Source organism: Ambystoma mexicanum, chromosome 3p, assembly GCF_040938575.1.
Source record: "Ambystoma mexicanum isolate Mex_15411 chromosome 3p, UKY_AmexF1_1, whole genome shotgun sequence".
NCBI lineage: Eukaryota > Metazoa > Chordata > Amphibia > Caudata > Ambystomatidae > Ambystoma > Ambystoma mexicanum.
In genome coordinates, this window is record NC_090925.1 from 713,205,943 (window position 1) to 713,229,786 (window position 23,844).

The 23,844-nt window shown below is 47.5% G+C and overlaps 1 protein-coding gene across 5 annotated transcripts in view; it reads right to left on the bottom strand.

The window, feature by feature from the left end:
- Positions 1-23,844, bottom strand: part of BRD8 (bromodomain containing 8) — a 1,405,947-nt gene that overhangs the window by 880,127 nt on the left and 501,976 nt on the right. For all 5 annotated transcript variants that reach the window (XM_069651557.1, XM_069651555.1, XM_069651554.1 and 2 more), the window contains exon 8: positions 2,627-2,763. In XM_069651557.1, the coding sequence (XP_069507658.1) occupies positions 2,627-2,763 (137 nt within the window). The remainder of the gene's footprint in view (positions 1-2,626; positions 2,764-23,844) is intronic.

Here is a 23,844-nt window from a genome sequence, read left to right on the forward strand (position 1 = left end):
CAACAAGACCATGGAAGTTTATTGCTACAGACTTCATTGTAGAATTACCACCTTCCCGAGGGTACACGACCATCATGGTAACCATAGACTTGTTCACCCATATGGCTCATTTTACACCTTTGTATAAACTACCATCCTCCTCAGAACTTGCTGGAATCTTCCTGGAACATATTTTCCATCTTCATGGACTTCTTCCAAGATCATATCGGACCGAGCACCTCAATACGTCTCACAATTCTGGAAACATCTGTGTCGTATTCTAGGGATCCAACGCGCTCTCTCATCAGGTTATCACCCACAAACCAACAGAGCCACGGAACATGTAAATCAAACTCTGGAGCAATATCTTCGTTGTTTTGCCACCAAGGTTAAGGATGACTGGTCTCTCCTCATACCCCTGGCCGAGTTTGCCTACAACAATTCCGATCACTCAGCACAGCACTCAAGGTCAGCCCTTTCTATTGCAGTCAAGGTTTTCACCCGTCCGTTTTACCTTCTGTTCTTCCACATCCCACTCCAGTACCTACTCTCGACTCATGGATACAGACTCTCATCAACATACACAAGGAAGCCAAGGAACAAATGAAACAGGCTCAAACACGCACTAAGGTCTATGCGGATTCCAAGAGAAGATCAGCGCCCTCTTATTCTGTTGGTGATCAAGTCTGGTTGTCCTCGAAACTATTACCGCGACATCTACGGCCAAACAAATTGGCCCCTCGGTACTATGGACCATTTTCCATAAAGGAAGTCATCAATCCTGTCTCATTCCGACTCAAGCTACCCGATTCCTGGAAGAAAATGCACCCAGTCTTTCACACTTCCCTATTGAAACCTTACATCCAATCCTCCCGAAAATCCTGCAGACCCAGGCCTGTTGTGGTGGACGATCAGCTGGAATATGAAGTGTTCAGAATATGCGATTCCAGGTATAAATGGGGTCGACTTCAATACCTGGTTGAATGGAAAGGATACCCTCCTAGCGAGAGAACCTGGGAACCAGTTTCTAACTTAAATACCCCTCGACTGCTTAGAAGATTCCATCTCATACACCCGGGCAAACCTGGTGGAACAGGTCTTCGGAGGAGGCATGCTGTCATGACCCATAGAACTTGCCCCTTCTGGACTTCCTGGTCCTTATCGCGCCGGGGCTTGTATTCTTTGTTGCTCCCAACATGGCCGCAACAAGCGACTTGCCTCGCACCAGCTTTCACGTCGCACACGGCACGTTCTATAAATTGGCCAAGCCCCCGCGGCCCCGCGCGTCTCAAAGCTATCATTAGGTAGTGACTTGACGTGTGTGTGCTGTTCGGCGAATCCACTAATCCTAGATCCTGGTTCCTTCTTCCTTCCTTCACCCCTTCCCTCTAATCTGCTCCTGGAATTCCCATTCTTGCGACCGCTAACAATTTTCCTGGACATCCTGCAACAGCGGTCTTCCCGGAACTCTGAACGCGCTCTGCTGCCGGACGAGACTCAAGCGAGCCTATACAAGACCCGATCGGTCCACACGAGGAATCCTCCCACGGAACAGAGCAAGAAGCGATCCCAGGTGAGACGGGGGAGGATTTACGACACGCATATGCTTCTATTGGCAGCAAGGGCATGTCTGGCAAGTGGCTGGAAAAAGGATAGCCTCCCAAGTGAAAAGGAATGGGCGGCTAAGGCATTGGACCTTTACAGTATGGAGGAGTTAACAAGACTAATACACAATCGATTGCCAACGAGAGCTATTGAATGGGCCCCGTTCTTGCCAAAATACGACCCAGAACACTTACGAGAGGTGGGTGAGTTGGGTGGCGTGGGCGTTGAACTGGGATGAAAGTTACTATGGCAGGGAGCCAGCCCAGTCAGCGACCAGTAGGTGCAGAGGAGCATGAACGGGACCGAGATGGACAGGAATCGGTCCTAAATTGGTCAAATTCTGGGTGCCGTTGCGCAGGCCCTCGAACCTGAAGCCACAATAGAAAAACTGATACAGAGATCCCGGAGGGACTGAAAGAGAGAATGCCCTAGAATGGCCGGAACACTGATGGGGATAGGGAGGAGGGGGAGTTCAAAATTGTTTGGGGCAGTAAAGTTAAAATCTGGTTGGTATTGAGTAATACGAAGATGTATGCAGGCACCCTGCACTGAGCTGTAAATGCAACGATGCCAATAAAATTGAATTTGAAGGAAAAAAAAAATTCTGAGACTGTTTCCTTATCAAAGGGAGAGGGAAACCCACACTGGCCATATTTGTTAATTTACCAAAAGGATTTGGTACAAGTGGGCCAGGCAGAAGTCAATACCAAGGCTATTTTACAAAGTCGTAGGGCCATTTAGGAACTTACAAAACGGACCGAAGACTTTTTATTTTGACTTGACATGCACCCTTAGTTTTACTTTTGTTAGGTAGGGAACTTCACTCATAGTTATAGGGCAAATTAGGAGTTTTCTTTTAATTTAAATAAAACTCTTTTTGAACATGTCACTAAGTTGTCCAACTCCTCCTTCTGGGTCACCAGAACTGTGATCCAGGAGACATTCGACATTTGAAAGAGGGACATGGATGGACTGAAATGGGAGAGGATGCTGTATGATTGATTTTTAGCACCTATTGGAGGTATAAGGTCGTTGTACATACCCCTGAGTTGCCCTCTTCTGCTGCTGACTGGGAGATCTCCCCCAAGCTGTACTCTCCTCCTGGCGAAGTGGATCCTATTGGGGAGCGGCCCATGGTCAGTGTTAACCTCCGTGGCATATTCTTTATTGCCTGTCGAGCTGAAAGAAGAAAGACTAAAGATGAGAAGTTTTCTGGAGTGGTTTGGTGGAACCAGGCACTATGAAATAAAATGTGCTCTAGTACTGCTGAAATAAAATTCTAGCAGACCCAACCAGTAGCCGATTGGACACATGAGCCAAAGCAAATATAGCCAAAATCCAAGCCACCCTGAATCCACCCAAGATAAGACCTTGCTAAAACAAAAACAACCCAAAACATATTTAAAATATGGCCCACTCTAAATCTGACAAAATAATCAACCAGAATTTTAACAGAATCCAGGCACAATACAAGTAGCACACATCTATGCAAACTACAAAACAAAAAGAATTGAAAAACAAATACAAACACACTAGAATCCAACCGAAACGTGCGGTCTCGAGATCCTGATGAACCTTTTGTGTGTCTTACCCCTGACACTCTAGTGCGGAGGTTAAAGAAATAAGTGGTCTGAGGGTTCCCAGGACTTGGGGGTGTACAGTTTTTACTCATCTGAATTTAGAATGCATGGATACACAACATGAGAACAAAATTAAGTCTTTAGCAGTATAGTTAAGGTTACATAGAACTCTAAATATAAAAATGTAATAATGCTTCCTCCTCTGTAAGTTGTGTTCTCTTTCATGAAAGTTCGCCAAATTTGGCATGCAAATGACTTGGCCAAATTCTACCACGCATGGCAAATTTGGAGAAATCTCATCAGTATTTTATAACTGGATGGGGCTTCCCATTCAGACCGAACAAAGCAAAATTCAGCCCAGCGGTATTCCAACTGGGGTGCATGCTCCTCCCCCCATTTCCATTGCCAGGGAGGCACCCAACCAGAGACTGACAATGTAAAAAAAAAGTATTGGGTTGCTGATTCGTGACTAGCAACCGATAGTCAAATCTAAAATGGCCCCTGCTGCACATGCTCAGTGCACCGGGGCTGTGCCTTAGTAGGATGAGTCAGGGCACAGCCATTTTTGGAGCCATGGCACGAGACCAGGAAATCAATGCAGTCTGGAAGGCTTTGCCAAGCAAACAGCTTTCCAAGCTGCATTTATTTTACATATGCAGCAGAAGTTAAGATTCTATTTTTTATTTCCAATGGTAAAATCAGGAAGGGGCACGTCCGCCATGCTTCTATGATCCCAGTGGGGAAGGTGGGTGGCTGGGGGAGTGAAGAAGGATGTAGCAGCCTTGCTTTAAAAAAACAGCTAGACCCCTATCACCCGTGCTCTCCCTCGAGAGTACTGGTGTTAGGGGTCTGGCCTTTTTTTAAGTCGAGGCTTCCTCAACCCCCCCACAACCCCCCTGCGCCCCCCGCATGACACCTAAACTTGCACCTGCTCAATCCCACCTTTGGAGGCATCTGACCCCCACTAGGCCACACCGGTAGGTCCAAAACATTCTTAAAGGTGGCCCCCACTGAAGACCCCAGCCCCCAATTTATTTTAAAAATGCCCTTTTGGGGGCAGGCGGCTCCAGCTGAAGGTCCCTGCACCTGATAATTTAAAACAATTACACTTTTGGGGGAAGGCAGGCCAGACTGAAGGCCCCTAGCCCAATTATTTTTAAAGATGTATTTTTGGGGGGGAAGGTGGCCCACACTGAAAGCCTCTACACCCATTTTATTTGTATGTTTTAAATGTACTTGTGGGGGGCAAGCGGCCCCTGCTGAATGCCCCTGAGCCCAATGTTTAAAAAATGCACTTTGGGGGCAGGCCACCACCACTGAAGGCTTGGAATGTATCCCCAGCAAAACATACCTTAAATACTATGGCACCACGCATTTAGCAGCCAAAGTTCACATGGCAATAAAACAGAAAGAGCACGAACAGGGGTGACAGACAATTATTTATAATCTCAGGGTTGACATTTGCATAAAAATATTGAAAGACCACTGATATCTCAAACTTGTCTGCTTCGATTTTTAAGATTGTTGGCATGCAGCTTGGTTTTAAGACTGCAACAAATTCAAAAATCGCATTTGCCTAACTTGACATACTCTCCTTTCAAGGGGAAAAAAAAGTGTCAATATTTCCAGAAACCTGCAGTAAGTGTGGAGGGGCAAAGGAAGGTCAAACAAAATTAAGGTAAGCGCTGACAAGCTTGTTTCATGGATTTCATGACTAAGGTGGAAGCAGAGACAATGTTTTGACAATTGTAACAGGAATATGAAGGTCAATTCAACCCATTGATTCACGGAGTGAAACTGTAAAGAGTATATGCATAAATGAGCACTTTTAAAAATACAAACATTTGCACAGAAGTTGAGTGGTATAATCGACTCTAGGAAGTACAGGTCAAACTTCAATTAATAATTACTTAAACATCATAAACCGGGGCATGCAGCAAGCTAAGAATGCAACTAAACCACTCTGAGAATGCAAGCATAAACATTAATAAGGATCTTGTTAATATGTCGCTTAAGGGATGAAATCCTGGGATTAACCCCAAGAGAAAAGAACGCTACTAATTTAATGAGCGTAAAGATTTTGAATAAATTGGGTAAGTCACCCATTCCAATGTATGACATACATACATGATGATTTGTATACTTAAGGTACTGATGGACATGTTAGTCTGAATATTTTCTAATCAGTTATTTCTTTCTCTTGTCTGTTTTTTTCTTCTTTTTCTTTTTCTCTCTCCACATTGGATGATTCAAATACAATTGCAATCTTTTTATTCCCTACACAATCCTCCCCATCGCCAACTCTTACTTTCTGTCACCACATGTATGCAACAAATATAAAAATATATATATATATATTTTAATTATTTTGTAATGTGGAAATGGGGGACGCTGTTATGGGTATTGTGACATATACTGCAATCTTTACAAATGGTATATTTGCAATTCTAATTGAAAATACAGTGTGGTATATTAGCCCAGATTTGAGAAAGGCTCTGCTGAGCCTAAACACGTGTTATCAAGGGCTTCTAATGGAATAAAGTACAACTTCTGTGATTAACTGGCGCTGAGTCAAGGAGTCTCTTCTTTTTTCAATTAATTACTGAATGGGTTAGGCTTTACACCGTTGACTCCAACAAATTGCAACAACCCATGCACCTATCCAAACATCTTTGAATATTGGATGTTGTGCTTATTAAATAATTAGGTTGAGAAACGAGTCGCCTACCAGACCAGCTGTGACAAAAAGCCAAACCTTCATTTTCAAACAAAATTAAGTTAGTTCTGCCAAACAGGCAGAAACATTTGCAAACACAACACCTAAGATAGAATGCATGCACAATACATTCAGAGCAGAAATAAAAATGTATAGAACAGTCAAAATACATTCACAACCATTATGCGAAATATGAAATGTGTGTGCTGTAATGTTGGTGGAATTAAAGCAATTCTATAATTTACTGTTCGGAACATAACATCATCCCCAACACACAAACACACACGCACATACACACAGCTGGCACAAGCAAAGGGAGGCACTGTGGAACAAACTAATATGCACAACAATATGCTACCAAGGCATAAAACAAAATATTACATTTCTCCCCAACATGACATGACAACAGCAAATCACAAATCCTGACTCCTGCATAAACTCACTTCTAAAGAAACATTCTACGATGTCATCTGGCTAGTCTCACTTTCTCATGCTCTCTTACAATCACTGACACAGAGACCCACATCAGTGTCAACCATCTTTATTCGTTTCCAACTCATAACTAACTCTTGCCCCTCCTCTATTCCCGTCCCTCCCCTTCCGTCCCCCCTTCCCGCCCTGGCGCGCGCCCCTCTCTTAAAGGAGCCGTGCTGCTTAATTCACTCACAACATCTCCCCAGTACTTAACATAAAAGCTGGGGCTTACATTTGTTCAATAAGTCTCGTGGGTCTCCGCACTGTCCTTTGCGGTCTGCCTGGAGACTCTCTAGTTTCACCTGTCGCTCCAGTAGGGGGATCGGTCTTCTCCTTAGGTTCCTGGTCGTCCTCCGTGATCTCTGATGGTTCCATCTCTTCGAGGTACAGTTTCTTGAAGAACGATGCGTTCCTGGTGATCTCGCCTGGTTCCCCTATTGCAGTTACCATGGGTCCTTTTATGGCTGTGATTACTCGAGGTTCTGTACTGTATCGCGTGTCTGTCTTCCTGAGTTGCTTTTGCTGGACCAGGACCGTTTGTCCCACTTCAAGCTGTGATTCTTTGGCTCTTTTCTTTTCTTATCGGCCCACTCTTTGGCTCGAGCTTTCCTTTCTGCATCTCGTTCCCTTATGGCTGCATCTTGTTCTGGGGTGTAGTCGTCCTACTGGGGGATGCGGGTTCGAGGTTTGTATTTTATCATCAGCTCGGCAGGCGTTTGCCTTGTCGCATTGTGCAGTGTGTTTCGGTAGCTCGGGAGCATTCGACATATCGCCTGTGAGTGTGGTATTTGGTCTATTAGGGCCTTTTGTCGTGTCAGTTTGATGGTTGCCATAAAGCGTTCTACCATTCCATTCGCCTGGGGCCAGAGTGGCGTGATCTTCTGGTGGTGGAAGCCTAAATGATCAGCAAGTTTCGCGAAGTCACGTCCTTGGAAAGGGGGTCCGTTGTCAGTCTTTACGACAGACGGGATGCCCCATTCACTAAACAGTTCATCAATGATTGGTGCTGTCTCATGGAAGGATGCAGAGCTTGTCTGCTTGACGAACGGGAATCGTGAGTACTCGTCAATCATTACGAGCAGATATCCTCTTTCCTCTAGCGGCCCATAGAAGTCAATTGCAACTCTTTGCCACTGCTTCTCTGGGAGTGACACTAGCTGCATTGGGTTTGGGTCTTTTCTTCTCGCTGCGTGTTGGCAGGGTCTGCAGTGGGCCAGGGCATCTTCAACTATTATGTCCATGTAGGGAAACCACGCATGGCTTCTCAGGATTTTCTTAGTGTTTTCAATTCCCATGTGTCCTTCACGGGCAATGGCTACTAACGTTTTCCGCAGATCTTTCGAGGTCACCAGCTGGTTTCTGCGTAGCAGTATCCCTTGGTCAGTGGCTACTAGTTCGGGGTGTATTTTTGCTATTCGATCCAGGTCTCTCTTGTCTGTCCCTTCTTCACTCTCGTTTGATGTGTGCACGTTTTTCCAGTTGTTCGTGCGGGTGAGGTGTAGGGCCGCTCTGATGGTGGGGTCAGCTTTGCTTCTGGCCGCAAATGTTTCTATTGAGATGGTGAGGGGCATGGCGTTGGTGGACAAGTATGCAATATAATCTTCTGCTCCATAGACCAGTGAGTTGTCCTTGTCTCCTATCGGGTGCCTTGACAAGTAGTCAGCTGGATTTGCATCCCCCCCCGGTTTGTGAATGATGGCGAAGTTATATTCTTGAAGTCTGATGCCCCATCGCTCTATTCGGGGAGGCATTTTGGTTCTGGGGTTTCTAAATAGCGATAGTAAGGCTTGATGGTCTGTTACGAAAGTGAATCTTCGGCCTATTACAAAATGGTGGAACATTTCGGAGGCCCAGACCGCTGCTAGGCTTTCCCTTGAGAATATGCCTTCTCGATAGGGGACAGGGCTCTGCTGGCGTATGCTACTATTACATGTTGTGCCTTGTCACTGGGGTTGGTTTGTGCTAAGATGGCCCCAAGGCCCACCGGGCTGGCGTCGACTGTGATGATAGTATCCCATTCCGGGTGGAAGTAGGCTAGCTGGCGGTGGTTTGCCAGGTTGACCTTGATGGTTTGGAAGGCTGTCTGGCATTGGGGGTCCCAGTCAAAGGGAGTATCTTTCTTGAGGAGTGCCCTGAGGGGGTCGGTGATGGTGTCGTAGCTTTGGAGGTATCGGGCGCAGTATCCTGCCATACCTAGAAAGGACCTTAGCTCTGCCGTTGTTGTGGGGGCTTGAAGATCCGAAATGGTCTTTATTTTGTCCGGGTCAGCTGTGATGCCTTTGTTGGAGAATATGTGTCCGAAGAATTTAAGGCTTGTTTTGTTGATGTCGCATTTGGGGCCGTTTAGGGTCAGGCCGGCGTTGTGTAGGATTTTGCATATTGACAGAAGTGCTTTATCATGTAGTTCCTGAGTTGTTCCAAAAATGAGGATGTCATCACTGTAATTTAGTGCATTGACTTCAGATGAAATGAGTTGTATTGTTTCTTGGAAAATTTCTGCGGCTGAAGATATACCGAAGTTGAGGCGTTTATATCTGAATAAGCCTTTGTGTGTAGCAAAGGTGGTTATCGGATGAGAGGCTGGATCAATGATCAGTTGATGGTAGCCTTGGGTAAGGTCCAGTTTGGAGAAATGTGTTGCCTCGTTAAGTCTGACAAGCATGTCCTCCAGGGCATGGGCCTGGGTGCCTCTCTCGTTGTATGGCAGTGTTGGGTATGCGCATGTCGACGCATATGCGTTGTCGGCCGTTGTCCTTGGGTACAATCACTATGGGCGATACCCATGGTGTTGGTCCAGTGGCTTTTTCAATAATGTCATTTTGTAGTAGGAGTTGTAGTTCCTTGGATACTTGCGCTTGAAGATGGAACCCCACTTTCCGGGGGTGTTGTGGGACTGGCGTTACTGTGGGGTCGATGTGCAGCTGAATAACTGAGTCCATGAGCATTCCTACGCCTTCAAATGGCTTGGGGAACTAGAGTTTCAGGGTGTCCTTGTTGATGGGTCGGCAGGTTACCGCCAGGATCTCGCGTCTGTCTGATGGGTGTCCTCTTATTATTTCTGTCGGTTCATACCGTAGGTCTATGAGCACCAGTGCTCTGGCTGTTCTATAGCTGAGGAGGCATCTTCGCACTGAGGGACTCTGGATGACGTGTATCACTGTCGGCACAGTGAGGTCTCTGTGGGTCAAACCGCAGAGGAATTGTCCTTTGGATGTCAGGGGTAGTGTCGCTCCCCACTGAAAGATGTGAGTTTTTGATTGGTGTAGGGGGTATTCGTCCGCTAACAGGTGGTATAGTTCCTCATTCATCACATTAACAGTGGCCCCTGTGTCAACGACTAATTGGTTTTTGGCGTTGCCTAGTTGTACCGTTACTCTGGGAGCTGATGTGTCCTCTGTATTGACGTTGAGGAGTCGAATATATTCTCTGTCATAACCATCTTGCAGGTATACTGGTTGTTGGTCTTCCACCATTGGTGTCCTAGGCGGTGAGTTGGTGTATGGGTCATAGTCCGACACCCTGGGATTGATGATTCTTCCTTGGATTGGATCTGTTGTGATCTCTCTCAGGTAGGCCTCCCCTGGGGTGGACACCCTTGGTTGGTCATATGGTTGATAGTCGTACAGTTTATGGGCTTTCCTGTCGGGTTCGATCTGTAGGCCCTCAAGGGCTCTTACGGTGTTCGGGCGTTGGTAGGTTGTCATGGTGTATGATATTCCTCTATCAGGTGCTCGTCGGTCTGGTTGTTCTCTTGATGATTCTGGACGTGGGCTGGGGGTCTGTATATTCAGTTGGCGGGTGGACCCTGTGTCTGGAAGTTGTTCTTTGCACATGGCCTGGAAATGGTTTTCTAGGCCACATCGCAGGCATCTCTGTCCGATCGCGGGCATGGTCCTCTGTGGGGGTATTCAAACACACATCGGTAGCAATGTCGGTCTCCTTGCGTTCTTATGGCAGGGTTCCTGGAGTGTGACCTGCTCTGCGGGCTTTGGTATCTTGTGTACGGCGTCATGGCGGTGATGATGTCTCTTTTTTGGGGATTTTCAATGGCAGCGGCTTGGACATCTATTCTTTCATATACCCGTGCGAGGTCAAGGATTTCTTTGAGGGATAAAGGCTTCTTTAGGAGGTGCTTTCTGAACATCGACGATATGCAGCCCTCTATTATTCGTAGTCTGATTGCTTCGTCGTCATTGAAGTTGGCGAAGTCACATTTCAAGATTTTTCTCTGGAGGCGTACGACAAATTCACCAATTGACTCATGGGCGAGCTTAGTGCATTGGTTAAAAGTGTAACGTTCATAATCTCGGTTGGGAGTAACTACTAACTTCTCATTGATGGCTGCCAGGAGGCGTTGGTATGTTGTTTGGTCCTGTGGCTGGATTGTTCGTATTATGTTTTTTATTTCTCCTCCCGCGACATTGGTGAAGATGCTGATTTTGTTCGGCTGGTCTTGTGTGCCAATGGCACCTACAAAGTCCTCAAATTCTTCAACCCATTCCTCCCAGCGCGGACCTTGGTCGTGGTGTGGATTGAGCGTGAACGGGCTTGGTCTCCTCATGAGGCTGGCATGCGAGGTGAGGCTGGCATTGGCAACTGGGGGTGTCCCTACATCTGCAGCTGCCTGTGCTTGGTCAGCCATGGTTGCACTTTGGTGATGAGGTAGGGCGTGGTCACTCTGGTGCTATTCAAGTCGTTATGCTGTGAGCTTGGAGCGTAGTTTCCTCACGTTGGTGGTGGCGAGCGTGGCTGTGTGGTCCCTGCTCTTTTCGCTCTGGAGGTGGGAGCGGTGGTGGTGTGTCACCTCGTGAATGAGGTGCGGTGGTTGCACTAGCGCGGTTGGCACGTGCGCCACTGACTTTTTCCGTTTCTCAGTATCCTTTATGTGGTTGAGCTTTTGATGTGTGATGGAGTTAAGGTGCTGGGTAGTCACCCTTTATTCTTCTCCTTTACAGTGCCCCTTTGTGTGGGCCATTCATAATGTTTATGGGTTCCTCAGGTTTAGTTTGCGTTGGTTGGGGCAGCCAGGGTACTGTCAGGCCGCCTGGTGGTTTCTCCCCTTTGGTCTTTGCTTATGTGTGATCGGGTGTAGGGGGTTGCTTGCCCGTTCCTGTCCTCCGTGCTGTGGAGAGATTGGATCTCGTCTCCGTGGCCCCTGTGTGTACGTCGCCGTCTTCCGACTGCTTCGTGGGAGACGGGTCGCTTTGTGGCGGTGTTCACGGTGTCCTCCGCTTGTGTTCCTGTTCTTCAGGGCACCCGGGCCCTCCTCCTGGATTTCCTTCCGTCCACACTGCAGGGCGCACTGGCCCTCTTCTAAGATCACGTCGTAGCAGGGCACCCGGGCCCGCCGTTTCCTCTCTCTGCAGGGCACACGGGCCCACCGCTGCTGCGAGGCGCACGGGCCCGACGTTACTTCTGGGCTCACAGGCCCGCTGCAGGGCACACAGGCCCACCGTTAGTGCTGGGCGCACGGGCCCGCCGTTGCTACTGGGCTCACAGGCCCGCTGCAGGGCACACAGGCCCACCGTTAGTGCTGGACGCACGGGCCCGCCGTTGCTACTGGGCTCACAGGCCCGCTGCAGGGCACACAGGCCCACCGTTAGTGCTGGGCGCACGGGCCCGCTTTTACTGCTCGGCTCACAGGCCCGCCGTCGCTACCGAGTTCATAGGTTTCTCTAATTGCAGAGCATGGGCTCTTGTCTGTCCTTCGTCACCAGTTGTTATCGAGCTAGTCTCACTCTCTCATGCTCTCTTACAATCACTGACACAGAGAGCAACATCAGTGTCAACCATCTTTATTCGTTTCCAACTCATAACTAACTCTTGCCCCTCCCTCTGTCCCTGTCCCTCCACTTCCGCCCCCCTTCCTGCCCTGGCGCACTCTCCTCTCTTAAAGGAGCTGTGCTGCTTAATTCACTCGCAACATATGATGCTATATATTCAAGGACGTGGAATTTTCAAAGGGACAACACGTTCATGAAATATACTTGCTGTGACATGGTCCATAACCTGACATTGTCACGAGGGTATAGGAACCCCTCTCAGGCTGGGTGGGAGGCCTACAAGGGGGGGAAGCCAAAGCCAGTCCTACGGTGGATGTTTAAAGGGCTACATTTCCTGTGCCCTTCCCAAGTGCCTGACTTCACATATGTATTATCAACTTGCTTCACCCCATACCTTCCAGAGAAAGTTCGGGCCAAGTCGTCACTCTTTCTGCCACACTCTCAAGGATGGCAGCAAAACAAAGAGACCACCTGCAGAACAGCAGCGCCCATGCAACGCTCCAGCAGTGTCAGAACCAACCAGAAAAGAACGCTCCAGCAGAGCCTATGTGGTTCCACACCTGCGGGCAACACTGCTTCGACCAGCAGATTGAATGCAGACGGGAAGCACTAGCCCCAGAGGGTTCAGAAAGCCTACGCAGCTTTTCCAGGTGCCACAAAGCACTACCCAGTCTCTGGGGGCATGACCAGGATGGTCCAACCAGGATTCATAAGGGAGGATACGAGAGTCCACAGGAAGCAGCAAGTTTCCTTGGATTGTGCAGGTTAGGTCCGAGGAGGTGGAGGAGGTAGCAGAACAAGCGATCAGCAGGAGGAAGGGCAGTGGATTTGAACGTGGATGCAATTTTTGGAAAAGGTGAGGTATTGGTAGATGAGAGCAAGTGATACTGATTAGTAAGTGCGCATGAATGTGTATCGAGTGAGATTGGTGGGAGTGTAGGGAGTGAGTGGGAAGTGGTTGCGAGAGTGAAAGTAGTGTGGGGGAAGGTGGTGTAGATTGGTAATTGGTAGTAGTAGTGTGGTGGAGGGAGTATTAGCATGGAGAAAAGAGTAGTAGCATTGAAGAGGCAGATGTATTAGTGTGGAGCAGGGAGTAGCAGTATGGGGAGGGGGGAGTAACGTGGGGTAGAGGGGAGTAATGTGGGGGAGGGAGTAGTATTGATGGGGAGGGAGTACTAGAATGCAGGAGGGAGGAGTGAAGGGGAGAGTTCTAGTGTGGAAGAGGGCGTACAGGTAGGGAGGGGAGACTAACAATGTGGAGGAGGGAGTGGTAACATCGAAGGGTGGAGGCAGTAGGTTGACAGAGAGAAAGAGACGCCTGAGGGACAGACAAAAGGAGTACTAGGAGAGAACCAAGTGTTGAGTTCAGGGGAGAAGAGTAGGCAGAGGGGAGCAAGCAATAGTGAGAGGAACATCAGGCCGTGATAGGAAGAAGCTACAGTGGGGTTTCAGAGTCTATTTGCCAGAAACCTATATTCCTTTTAGAACCAACAACGTGGTGTGGTAGAAAGACATGGTGGAATTCTGTTTTTTATTCAAGATCAAAAAAAGAAACCAACTCTGTCCACAAAGTCTAGGGTTCTTGGTCCTATTCTATAACGAAAAATGTATAAAAGGGTGCTTGTCAGGATGTCCTATACAAAAAAATAAATTGCTCTGTGCAGAATCCTATGCTTAACTAAGCTTTGACCTTAACACTATAAAAGAAAACGATAAACTCAACAAAGGTACACTTCGGCCTTGGCCCTAAGAAAATGAATGGTGGTTAGTTGCTGTCCCCCACCCTGGTGTGGCTTTCTGAATAGAGCTCCCTGCCCAGGTATACAGTCTATGCCCGTAGGCTCAATGTCTCTCCATGCTCCTCTTGTCTGTAGTGCTCAACTCAGTTCAATTAATGTCGGATGTTTTACAGGGGGACATGTGGCCTGTGTTTCCAACTCCAGTCCTTTTCCTTGTATTTTTTTCAAATAAAGTTCCTGGGGTTTTCCCCTGCTTGGCCGTTCTTGGTCTTTACCCCACTTTGGGTTTCAGTTCTTTCACCTCGGCTTGGCTTCTTAGGTGTCTCGTTGCAGTGGTTTTGATTTCTCTTACCCCCATCTTGGGGTTGGCGTTCTCTCACCCCTCCTGGGGTCTCTGGTTTGTAACCCCACCTTGGGGTTTGGTTTCTCTTACCTCGCAAAGTGGTCAGCGTTCTCTCAACCTACCTTGTGGTTTGGTTTCTCTTACCTCCGCCTAGGGGTCGACGTTCTTTCACCCCACTTTGTTGTTTCTGGTTTCTCATGCCACCTTGCGGTTTGGTTTCTCCTATCCCTTCTAGGTTTCATTGTTCTCTCACCCATCCTTGGGTTCTCTGGTTTCCCAGGAAGACTTTGGGGTTTGATTGGGCCTTGTCTCCCCTCTCCTGGTTCCCTAGAACCACTGCATACCTATCTTCCTTGGGCAGTTCTCCTCAGGAGAGTCAGGGAGTTCTGCAACCGCAGAATCACTTCTTAGGCTTCCTTCTGGCGTTGCATGGCTGGCGGAGCTCGCCATGCCTTCATGCAGGCTCACAGTAGGGTCTGGGGCCAGCGTCTCAGGTTACACGTGTTCTGCATCTTTTGCCTTGGCCGGCTGCTTCCTGCTCTGGCACCGACAGTGCTGTGAGTGTTCCGCAGGGTCGGGTGCGGTTCCGTTCCCCATGCCTGGTGTACACTTTTGCTCTTCCTGCCACAACTCCCAGGTGGAGGTCCCTGTCCCTCTCTGGCTCTGCAGGTTTCTCTTCTCTGTGTCTCCAATGCGGATCAGTCATTTATCTCTCCCTCTGAAAGAGGGTGGGCCATGCCAGCATTCCCTCGTCCCAGGTGATTACTGTGCGCACAGAGGGTCAAAAACCACACCAGCTATTCTTACAGGAAGTTTTAAGTCATCACACAGTTTAAGTCCCATATAGCCAACAAAGATATTGGGGTTTTCAGAATAGGGCACATTACTGATTTCCCTTTTGGGGAATCCCCTTTTCTCAAAGGGTGGGGCAGTCACCCCCAGGAAGATCTCGCTTTCCCTGTCCTCTAGGGGGAGTTAAGCTTAGCGGGCTCACCTCATTAGTCCTAAAGGGTGTTGCTCCGCCTTGTAGAGACAGAAAGAATTCCATGGATTCGTCACATCGTTTAGAGTAGGACCAGTTTAGAAAGTTCCATAGGGAGCTTGAGTAGGTAAGGCGATTGCCGTTAGGACCTCATTGTAGGAATGCAGACTATCAACAACAGTGGTAAAATCTCTCAAAACGTGGCATTTTCAACAACTCCAACCAAGAAGTAATCCAAACGGATATACAGACTGATGCAGATACCATAACTCACAGTACTGAGCAAATGTAAACCATGCCAGCCCATATCATGGCAACCCACACCGTGGACAGCACTCTGCTGCTTACGAGCTAGATCCATGCTTTAAACAATAACATTTAAAAAATGAAATAATAATCTTTATATACTAACCTCGGGAACAGGCACACCAAGGGGGGATAACGCTTCAACTATACGAGAGAGTGAAGGATGGCCATCACGCCCTGCATAATACTTCAATAAGAACCCAAGAACCCTCTCTGAGGCATGTAGTGTTTTTAAGCTATTTGTGACATTACCCTGTAAGAAAATCTGCTTGTCAAACCTTTATTGGTCACAATTTGTAAAACTAAAAACAGAATGTGGCGTAAGTTAAACAATCAGAATATCAGCATCTGGGAAATTAAGAGTTTCCACACGAAAAGCAAATAAAAAGTATTACAGTCAAGACAGGGTTGCTGTGTGCTTGGTGGTGCCAGTTGCAGTGGGAGATGTGCCAAATCAGGCTCAGCTATCAAGTGAATGCATTTACAAAAACATATCTCTGAGACGCAAAGAAAGTGTGCCCCATCATGTTAGATGGGTTCCACCAAATGTCATGTTGCTCTTTTACTAATTATTAACTTAAGTCCAGTTAGGGGGTGTTTTTAATCTAGTAGATGTAACATACAAAATATATGTTACTCTGCAACTATAACTCATCAGAGATTCAGAGTACTGGGCAAGAACATATAGCTTTAAACTGGCTCATATGGATAGTGTAAGGGAGGCATGGTATCACAAGTAGGACACTGACAAAAGAGGTACACGTTTCAAAACCTTTATTCAATTCTTGGGGTTTGGAAAAACTCCTACTTTGCCCTATAGCTATGATGGGAGTAGTCTACCACCATCAAATAATAAGGAAAATACACTCCTAGTCAGCCTATATCAAATCAAAGTGGCCTATACTAACAAAATCTAATTCCTGCCCTATCTCTTGTACAAAAATGGTGTAAAGGGGAATGTGTATGCAAAGGAAAGTCAGTGTTCATAACATAAAAGATCAAGGTGGCCGAGTCAGCTCTCCTCCCCACGTTGGACAGCACGGAGTAAGGCGGACCCCCATAAGCAGGATACACTGGATCAGGTTATCAAAAAAAAAGCAAGTTAAAAAACATGGTTCGAGACCCACTTGGCCTTCCACGTTAAATTCACTTATTCCAGTTTTCCAAAAGTTCTTTCAAAGTTCAACAAATGTTCACGTAGGTCTCCCTCTGTCGGGCTCGGACCTTTCAACACAAAAAGTACCTTAATCAACATCACATAGGTCTCCCTCAGTCGAGCTCAGACCTCACAGCACTTGCAGGGGTTCCCTTCCCCAAGCTTTATCCACATTCGGTAGGTGTTCCCTTCCTCTATCTTATTTCATATTCCATTTCTCCCTCGGTCGGGCTAGGACCTTTCACGGATGTCGAAGACTTTCAAATGTGCAAGGCTTTTTCCAAAGACCTGCGCAGGAACAATTGGACTTTCACTTTATCTCTCCCTTCTGATATTTGTCCCAGTGTCTCCTGGTTTTGGTAGTTTTATAACACACTCATCCAAGTTCAAAGAGATCTGTCCTCTTAAAGCAATCACGTTTTTAACTTTCCCTTTCGACAGGGTTAATGTTGACCTTTGCACATTTCAAAGTTTGTTCACTTTGTCGTTTTTTTTAACAAGACATTACACATTTCGCAGGGACTTTCGAGTGGGCTACTACCTTTCGCCAGACCACTCCACTACTCTGTATCACTAGCTTCACAGTTATCGGGTCTTCAAAGATCACTACTGATTTGCTTTCTTTCGTGCCTCATCAGCACATGCGCAACCTTCAATTGTAAGATACACTGTTGCGGTTTCAATCTTTCCTTGACACAAACCGGCCTTTCATGTCTTTCACTAACTCACTGGCTGTGTGCATTCCTTTCTTTTCTCTGCGGCTTGGATTCACGAGTCAAGGTTGATACCACAGGCTTGGTCTCGCCTCCCCAACTCTTTCATTCACCCGGGAGGGTCGCTGGCGTCCTTGAAACACAATGCAGCTGCTTCTTGTCTGGGATTTGGCTTTCTCCGCGTGTCCTTCACAGTTTCCCAAAGGGAACAACCTCCTGCAGGGATCTTCAGGGTCGCTCTATCCCTCGCTCTAGTCCCTCGATCAGTCCTCCTGCACCAGTGGGTTTGCCTTTGCCCAGAAGATCTGCTCCTTCTCATGTCTCACCTTACTCAGAGTGTGTCTCTGTGTTCCGCCTTTTATCTGTGTGGGGCGAACTAATGGGTATCATATGTATGGGATTAAAGCCAAGTGCCTGACTTTGCTTGACCTGATTAATGGGACATGTCCAATGAGATATGTAAGGGTTAGCCTCTTTAAACTCAGTCATCCTCTTCCTCTGCCCAGTGTTTGTGTAGAAAGGGGTGGGGGGAGTGGGGATGCTGGAGAATAAAGGTAACCAGTGCAGATTCAGAATCAGCCAGGAGATCAGCAGGGGAGAGAAAGCAAAAGCAAAGAGGAAGGTCTTGAGGTGCTTCCGGAACCGGAGATGGTTCTCCTCAAGTTTCAGAGAGACAGGGAGGTTGTTCCAGAGGGTGGCCCCAGCAGAAGAAAGAGATCTATCACCAACTTGCTGCTTGGAGAAGCGACTGACCCTGAGAGAGTTTGAGGCGGATGAGCAAAGAGTTTGAGAGGGCAGATATTTAGGAAGAGAGAGTTGAAGGTATTGAGGTCCCAGGCCCCAGAGGGCTTTGTGGACAATGCAGTGGGTTTTGAACTTAATCCTCGCCTTCACTGGAAGCCAGTGAAGAGATTTCAGTCCTGGAGAGATACAATCCCTGGGCTTGAGGCCAAGGACAAGTCTTGCAGTCCTATTTTGGATGAGTTTCAGAGGGCGGAGAGTCGAAGCAGGCAGATTTAGAAAGAGGCTGTTGCAGTAGTCCAGCCTAGTGAGAACCACAGCTCTGGAGACAGTGAGCTTCTGGGGGAAGGAGAAGAAAGGAAGAATACCTCTGAGAAGGTGCAGCTGGTAGTGTGACTTCTTAGAGACATCAGAGATGTGAGGAGAGACGGAAAGTGTGGAGTCGAAGATGACCATGAGGTTTTTAGCCTCACAGGTTCGAGCAGGAAGAAGAGTGTCAAGAGAGGCCGGCCAGAGAGCGACAGGAAAGGAGGGAGCAGGTGGGCCGATGAGGAGAATCCCGGTCTTCCTGGCATTAAGGCAGAGATCATTGGCGGCACACCACTCCTGGATGGCGGACAGTCAGAGATGAGAGAGGGAGAAGAGGAGGCAGAAGGGAGTCTGAAAATGAGATGAGTTGTCATCTGCATAGCACTGAAAGATGGGGCAGAGAGCAGCAATGCGGTGGACAAGAATTGCTAGGTATTGGTTGAACAGCCAGAGAGAGAGGTTAGAGCCCTGGGGAACACCACAGGTAGAGAGATAGGGGAGAGGAACGACCCAACTTGGACCTGGGAGGTCGATCGCAGAGGAAGGTCGTCAGCCAAGCCAGGGCCTGATCGGTGATACCCAGGTTATCAGGGAGACGGTTGAGCAGGATGGAATGGTTGACCATGTCAAAGACACAGAGATCAAGTAAGATGAGGACACAGGGGGTGTTGGAGTCCAGGTTGGAGAGCAAGTCTTCACAGATGTTCAAGAAAGCACTTTCCGTGCTTCTGGCAGCTCTGAAGCCAGACTGATAATCATGAAGACAACCATCAGATTCAGAGTGAAGATTAAGCTGGGAGATGGCCAGCTTTTCCAGAACTTTGCCCAGGAAAAGAGTGATAGAGATTGGACGATAGTTAGCCGGGCAGGTAGGGTCAGCAGACGGTTTCTTAAGAAGAGGGTGCACACGGGAGTGCTTCAGGGGAGAGGGGAAGACTCCCGTGGCAAAGCAGTGGTTGCAGAAATCCGCCAGAGCAGGAGCCAGGGTGTCAATGTGGTCCTTACTGGTTTTGGAGGAACAGGGGTGAACCTGTTTTGACGAGATGTTCATAGATCCGGTATTACCCGAACTGTTCGTTTACAATTGTTCGAATGACACAATTGTTCGAATAATAGGGGTCCGAATTGACCTTCTGCACAATTGACCGTATGGTCATTTTTATATAAATTATGGGTTGGGTTGGTGTAATAATAATATAAGGGGATTGGGTGGGGGATTCAGGGGATTTCCCCCCGCATATATATCCTAATTGACCGTTTAAATTCGGTCAGTTGTGCAGAAGGTCAATTGTTATTCGAACAAATGTCATTCGTACAATTCGTATACAACCATAGATCGGACTTGTCTAGAAACCTTGTCAGAAGAGAACAGGGGAAAGGCAGAGAAGGAGGGGGGAGATGTGGCCAGAGCAAGGCCAGAGGAAGAGCAGGGAGTAGAGGGAGGATGGAGAGAGGAAGAAAGAGAAGACGAGATGTCCTGAGTTTCTGAGATGAAATGAGAAGCCAGGGCCGTGCAGAGGGCCTGGGAGGGGACAGGAGAGGTAGAGACTGCAGCAAGATTGGCCAGCTCCTTGCAGATTTTAAAGAGTTTGGCCGAGTTGTTAGATGCCACAGAGACGCGGGCTTGGATGTGAGCTCTCTTCTTGGTGCGGACAGAGAGCCGGTATTGCCTTTGGAGCAGGCGGCAAGCCAGAGGATGTACCGGAAGCATGACATTTCCTCTTGACCACCCTGCACTTGCGTTTAAGGGTTACAAGGTCAGAGTCGTGCCAAGAGTTGCACTTAGCTTTGGGTTTCAAGCCGATCCTCATGACAGGGGCAAGAACTTCGCGAGTATCAGATATAGCAGAGTGGAGCATGGAAAGGGCGTTGCAACCCGTATCCTTCTATCCGGGTAAGGCGCTAGTTTTCCTGCTTTCTCCTCTTCGCTCTTTGAGCGTACCTTTTCTCTGTGCGTTGTGTCTTCTCATAGTGGCGCCCCTCTGTTCTGCATCCTGCCTTCTGCTACCAAGTACTTTTTTACTTACCGGTTGACTCCCAGTTCTGAATCAGCCTTCATGTTTATTCCTGTGCTTCCTTACCAGGCATTCTGTCATGAATCTACGTTGGTTATACAGCCTGCTTACCTACCTGCCTGTTCTTACATTCCGCCTTGGATAGTGGAGTTTCTCTGAGTGGCTTCCACCTTCACTCATCCGGCTTCCTTTAATACCATCTGGGTTTTTTGGTGCCTTGTGGCTTTTCCCCCCTGTTGCGTGTTTCCGAGGAGTGAGTCCTTTGCCTTGGCTGAATTCAGCAGATAGGCATAGTGGCTACTTCTCATGGCAGACCATACTTCTACCTGGAGCGGAAGACCTCCAGAAAGAAGAAGAACAATGCGAAGGAACCTAAAGAACCTGCCCCCCACACTTCCTCTGAAGGTTCAGGTGAGGAATCTAAGGGGGTTATTTGCGGTTTTTGTCCACATGCCATGAGCAGTGTGATGGAGGTAATGAGCTCCCCATCCTGAGAGCGAGGCATCTGTTGTGAGAGTGGCTTGAACTGATGGGTTGCAAAAAGGTTTCCCTTTTAACATGTTGTCTTTTGTCCACCAGCATAGAGCTCGTATTAAGGTTAGTGAAACCACCAGTAGATCGTCCCACTGACTGCTTGCCCGAGACCATTGTTTTGCTAGCCACGCTTGCATTGGGCACATGCGCAGGCACGCGTGTGGAACAAGATAAATATATGAAGCCATCATTCCAAGCTGACGCATTGCCATGTGCAGGGTTATCAGACGACCAGCTGTGTAGTAAGGTACTTGGAATAGCATGTTTTGTACTCTCTCGTTTGAGGGTTAGACCAGTTGTTCCTGTGTTCTATAATTGCTCCCAGGAATTGCTTGATTTAACTGGTAACTAGATTTGATTTTTTTTCACTGATGAAGAACCCCAATTCGAACAACAGGTTGATTGTCCGTTGGGTGTTGCGCTTGGAAATTTGTGGTGTCTCCCCTGTTACGTTCCAGTTGTCTAGATAAGGGTACACTGGGATTGAAATATGAAAGTATGCATCTTTCATATCCAATTTTGCCATGAAATCCCCCTGTTTTAATAGAGGGATTACTCACTGCAGAGTTGTCATGCAAAACCTTTGAGGTTTGACATATGCGTTTGCTAGATGCAAAGGGCACTTAGTTAAGTCTTTCTTTGGTACAAGGAAGTATGTTGAATAGATAGCCTTGTTTACCTGGTTTACTGGGACTATCTTGATTGCGCCTTTTTGTAGCAAGGTCTTTATTTCCCCTTGAAGAATAAGCTTTTCTTGTGGTCACATCTTACAATATTTTGGAGGATGGTTTATTTTTTTCTAGCAATTTGATGCAGTGCCCCCCCCCCCGCCACAGTGGATAACACCCACTGGTCGGATGTAAACCCCTCCCATGCGTGGATGAATTGGCAAATACGCCCTCCAACTGGAGATGCATAGGAGGGAAACTTTATAGGGGCGCCATTGCTTATAGGCAGGGGAGACTCTGGTGGCAGAGTCTCTACCTCTGCTTCTAGTTCTTCTATAATTGCTTTGAAAATTGGGTTGCAACCAGTTGACTGATCCTGTGTCTTGACCCAAGATGATGATTGGCCTTCATTATAACCCATAGATCGTGGGTACCCTTGCCCATGCAAGGAGCGTCAGGTGTTGAACACCCCTCGTTGGACGAAGGGCTTGTTTGTTATCTGGCATAAAGATTTTATAGTCTTATGTCTTCCTTTGCACTTTTTAGTACATCATCAATGTCCTTGCCAAATAGTACGTTAGGTTCTATTGGCCTATTTAAAAGTGTGGCCTGGGTCTCTAGATTGAAACCTGACTGTCTAAGCCAGGTGTGCCATTTCTTCAGGTTGCCTTCCACTATAATGCATCCTGCATTATCTGCTGCAACTAAATAATTTTTTCGGATGCAGCTGGCAAACTGTTTCTGCTCTGAGACGGTTTTAATGAGCCAAGATTTCAATGGCTCAGGGACAGTGTCAATCTGCTGTTGCATTGCATCCCAGACATGGCAGTTATAACTGGCAAGTAGGGTGGCATTATTGGCAATCTTGGTCTGGTATGCTACAGAGAACGCTACCTTCCTGGCCAGAAAATAGATCTTTTTACTCTCCTTGTCTGTAGGCGCTAAAGCGTAAGCCAGTGGTCTTGCTGCCCTCTTTCTGGTTGTTGTAACTACTAAAGAGTCAGGTTTTAACTGACCTCTAACATAATATGGGTCAGTTGGGACTGGTTTACATATTTTTTCAATGCAGGGATTAACCTTTCTTGTTAGGGTGGGTGCAGGTAGAGATTGCTTAATGCTTCAATGAAATGATCGAAGAATAGGAATAAACTGGGTTCCAGATCTTCTATTTCCCAGAATGTTGTCCACAAAGTCTGTGTCATGTTGAGCCTCCTGTGTGACTATCTTGAAATGCTGTGCAGCTTTCATCAGTATCTCATTGTATTGGAGGTGATTGTCATTGGGGGAGTGAGCAATAGGCTGATCTTGTTCTTCTGGGGATTGCATAATATAAATGTCTGGATCATCGTCATCGTAGAATTGATCCTGATCTTGATTAAATTTGGTCATCTTGTGAAATTTGGTCAACAATGCACAGGTCCTCTGAGGCATCTCGAGTAAGAGTTGTTGAGCCTAATCGGAGTGTAACATCATTCACAGTGGGGCAACCCTTTAAGATTATTAGCAGGGGGCATATTCTTTCTGAGGGGGTTGAGTGGGGGGGAGGGAGGCCCCAGGGGGTATGGGTATGGCGGTGTGCTGTTCACTTGGTTCAATGTTTTACTATGGGGCGGGGGGCAGCCAGATGGGACGCGATGTGGATATGTCAGAGAAAGTGGACAAGGGGGTATAGCATGCCGTAGGTTAAGATGCGGTCATGCCTAGTGGCTTAGACAAGAGGTGTCAGGAGTACCGGGGCAGGGGTTCTCTGCCCTGGTGATTAGGTCTGCGATACCGCAGTTCAGGTAATGTAGGATCGTAGGCCATGGTGGAAGGGGGGGATGGGGAGGTGAGATGGTGGAGGGAAAAGGGTGAGAATGGGGGAGGTAGGAATGGAGATGGGGGACCATATGCAGCCAACTTTACCGGAGAGGGATGCTCCCATATCGCCTGCGGTGACAAAGCGAATAAGGTGAAAAAGGGGTATGGTTGAGTTGCGGGTACCAACGTTAAACATTAAGGGGTTAAACTCCCAAAATAAAAGGTTAACTGGTAATATGTTCCACAAACAGCATTTGGCGGTTCTCTTTCTGCAGGAGACCCATTACAAACGAGGGGCGAAGTCCCCCATTAAAGGTAGGGATATCGGTAGGACGTACTGGGCTTCCTATAAGGAGCGCAAGGAGGGGTTAGGTATTTTATTGGCCAAGACATTCTGGGCT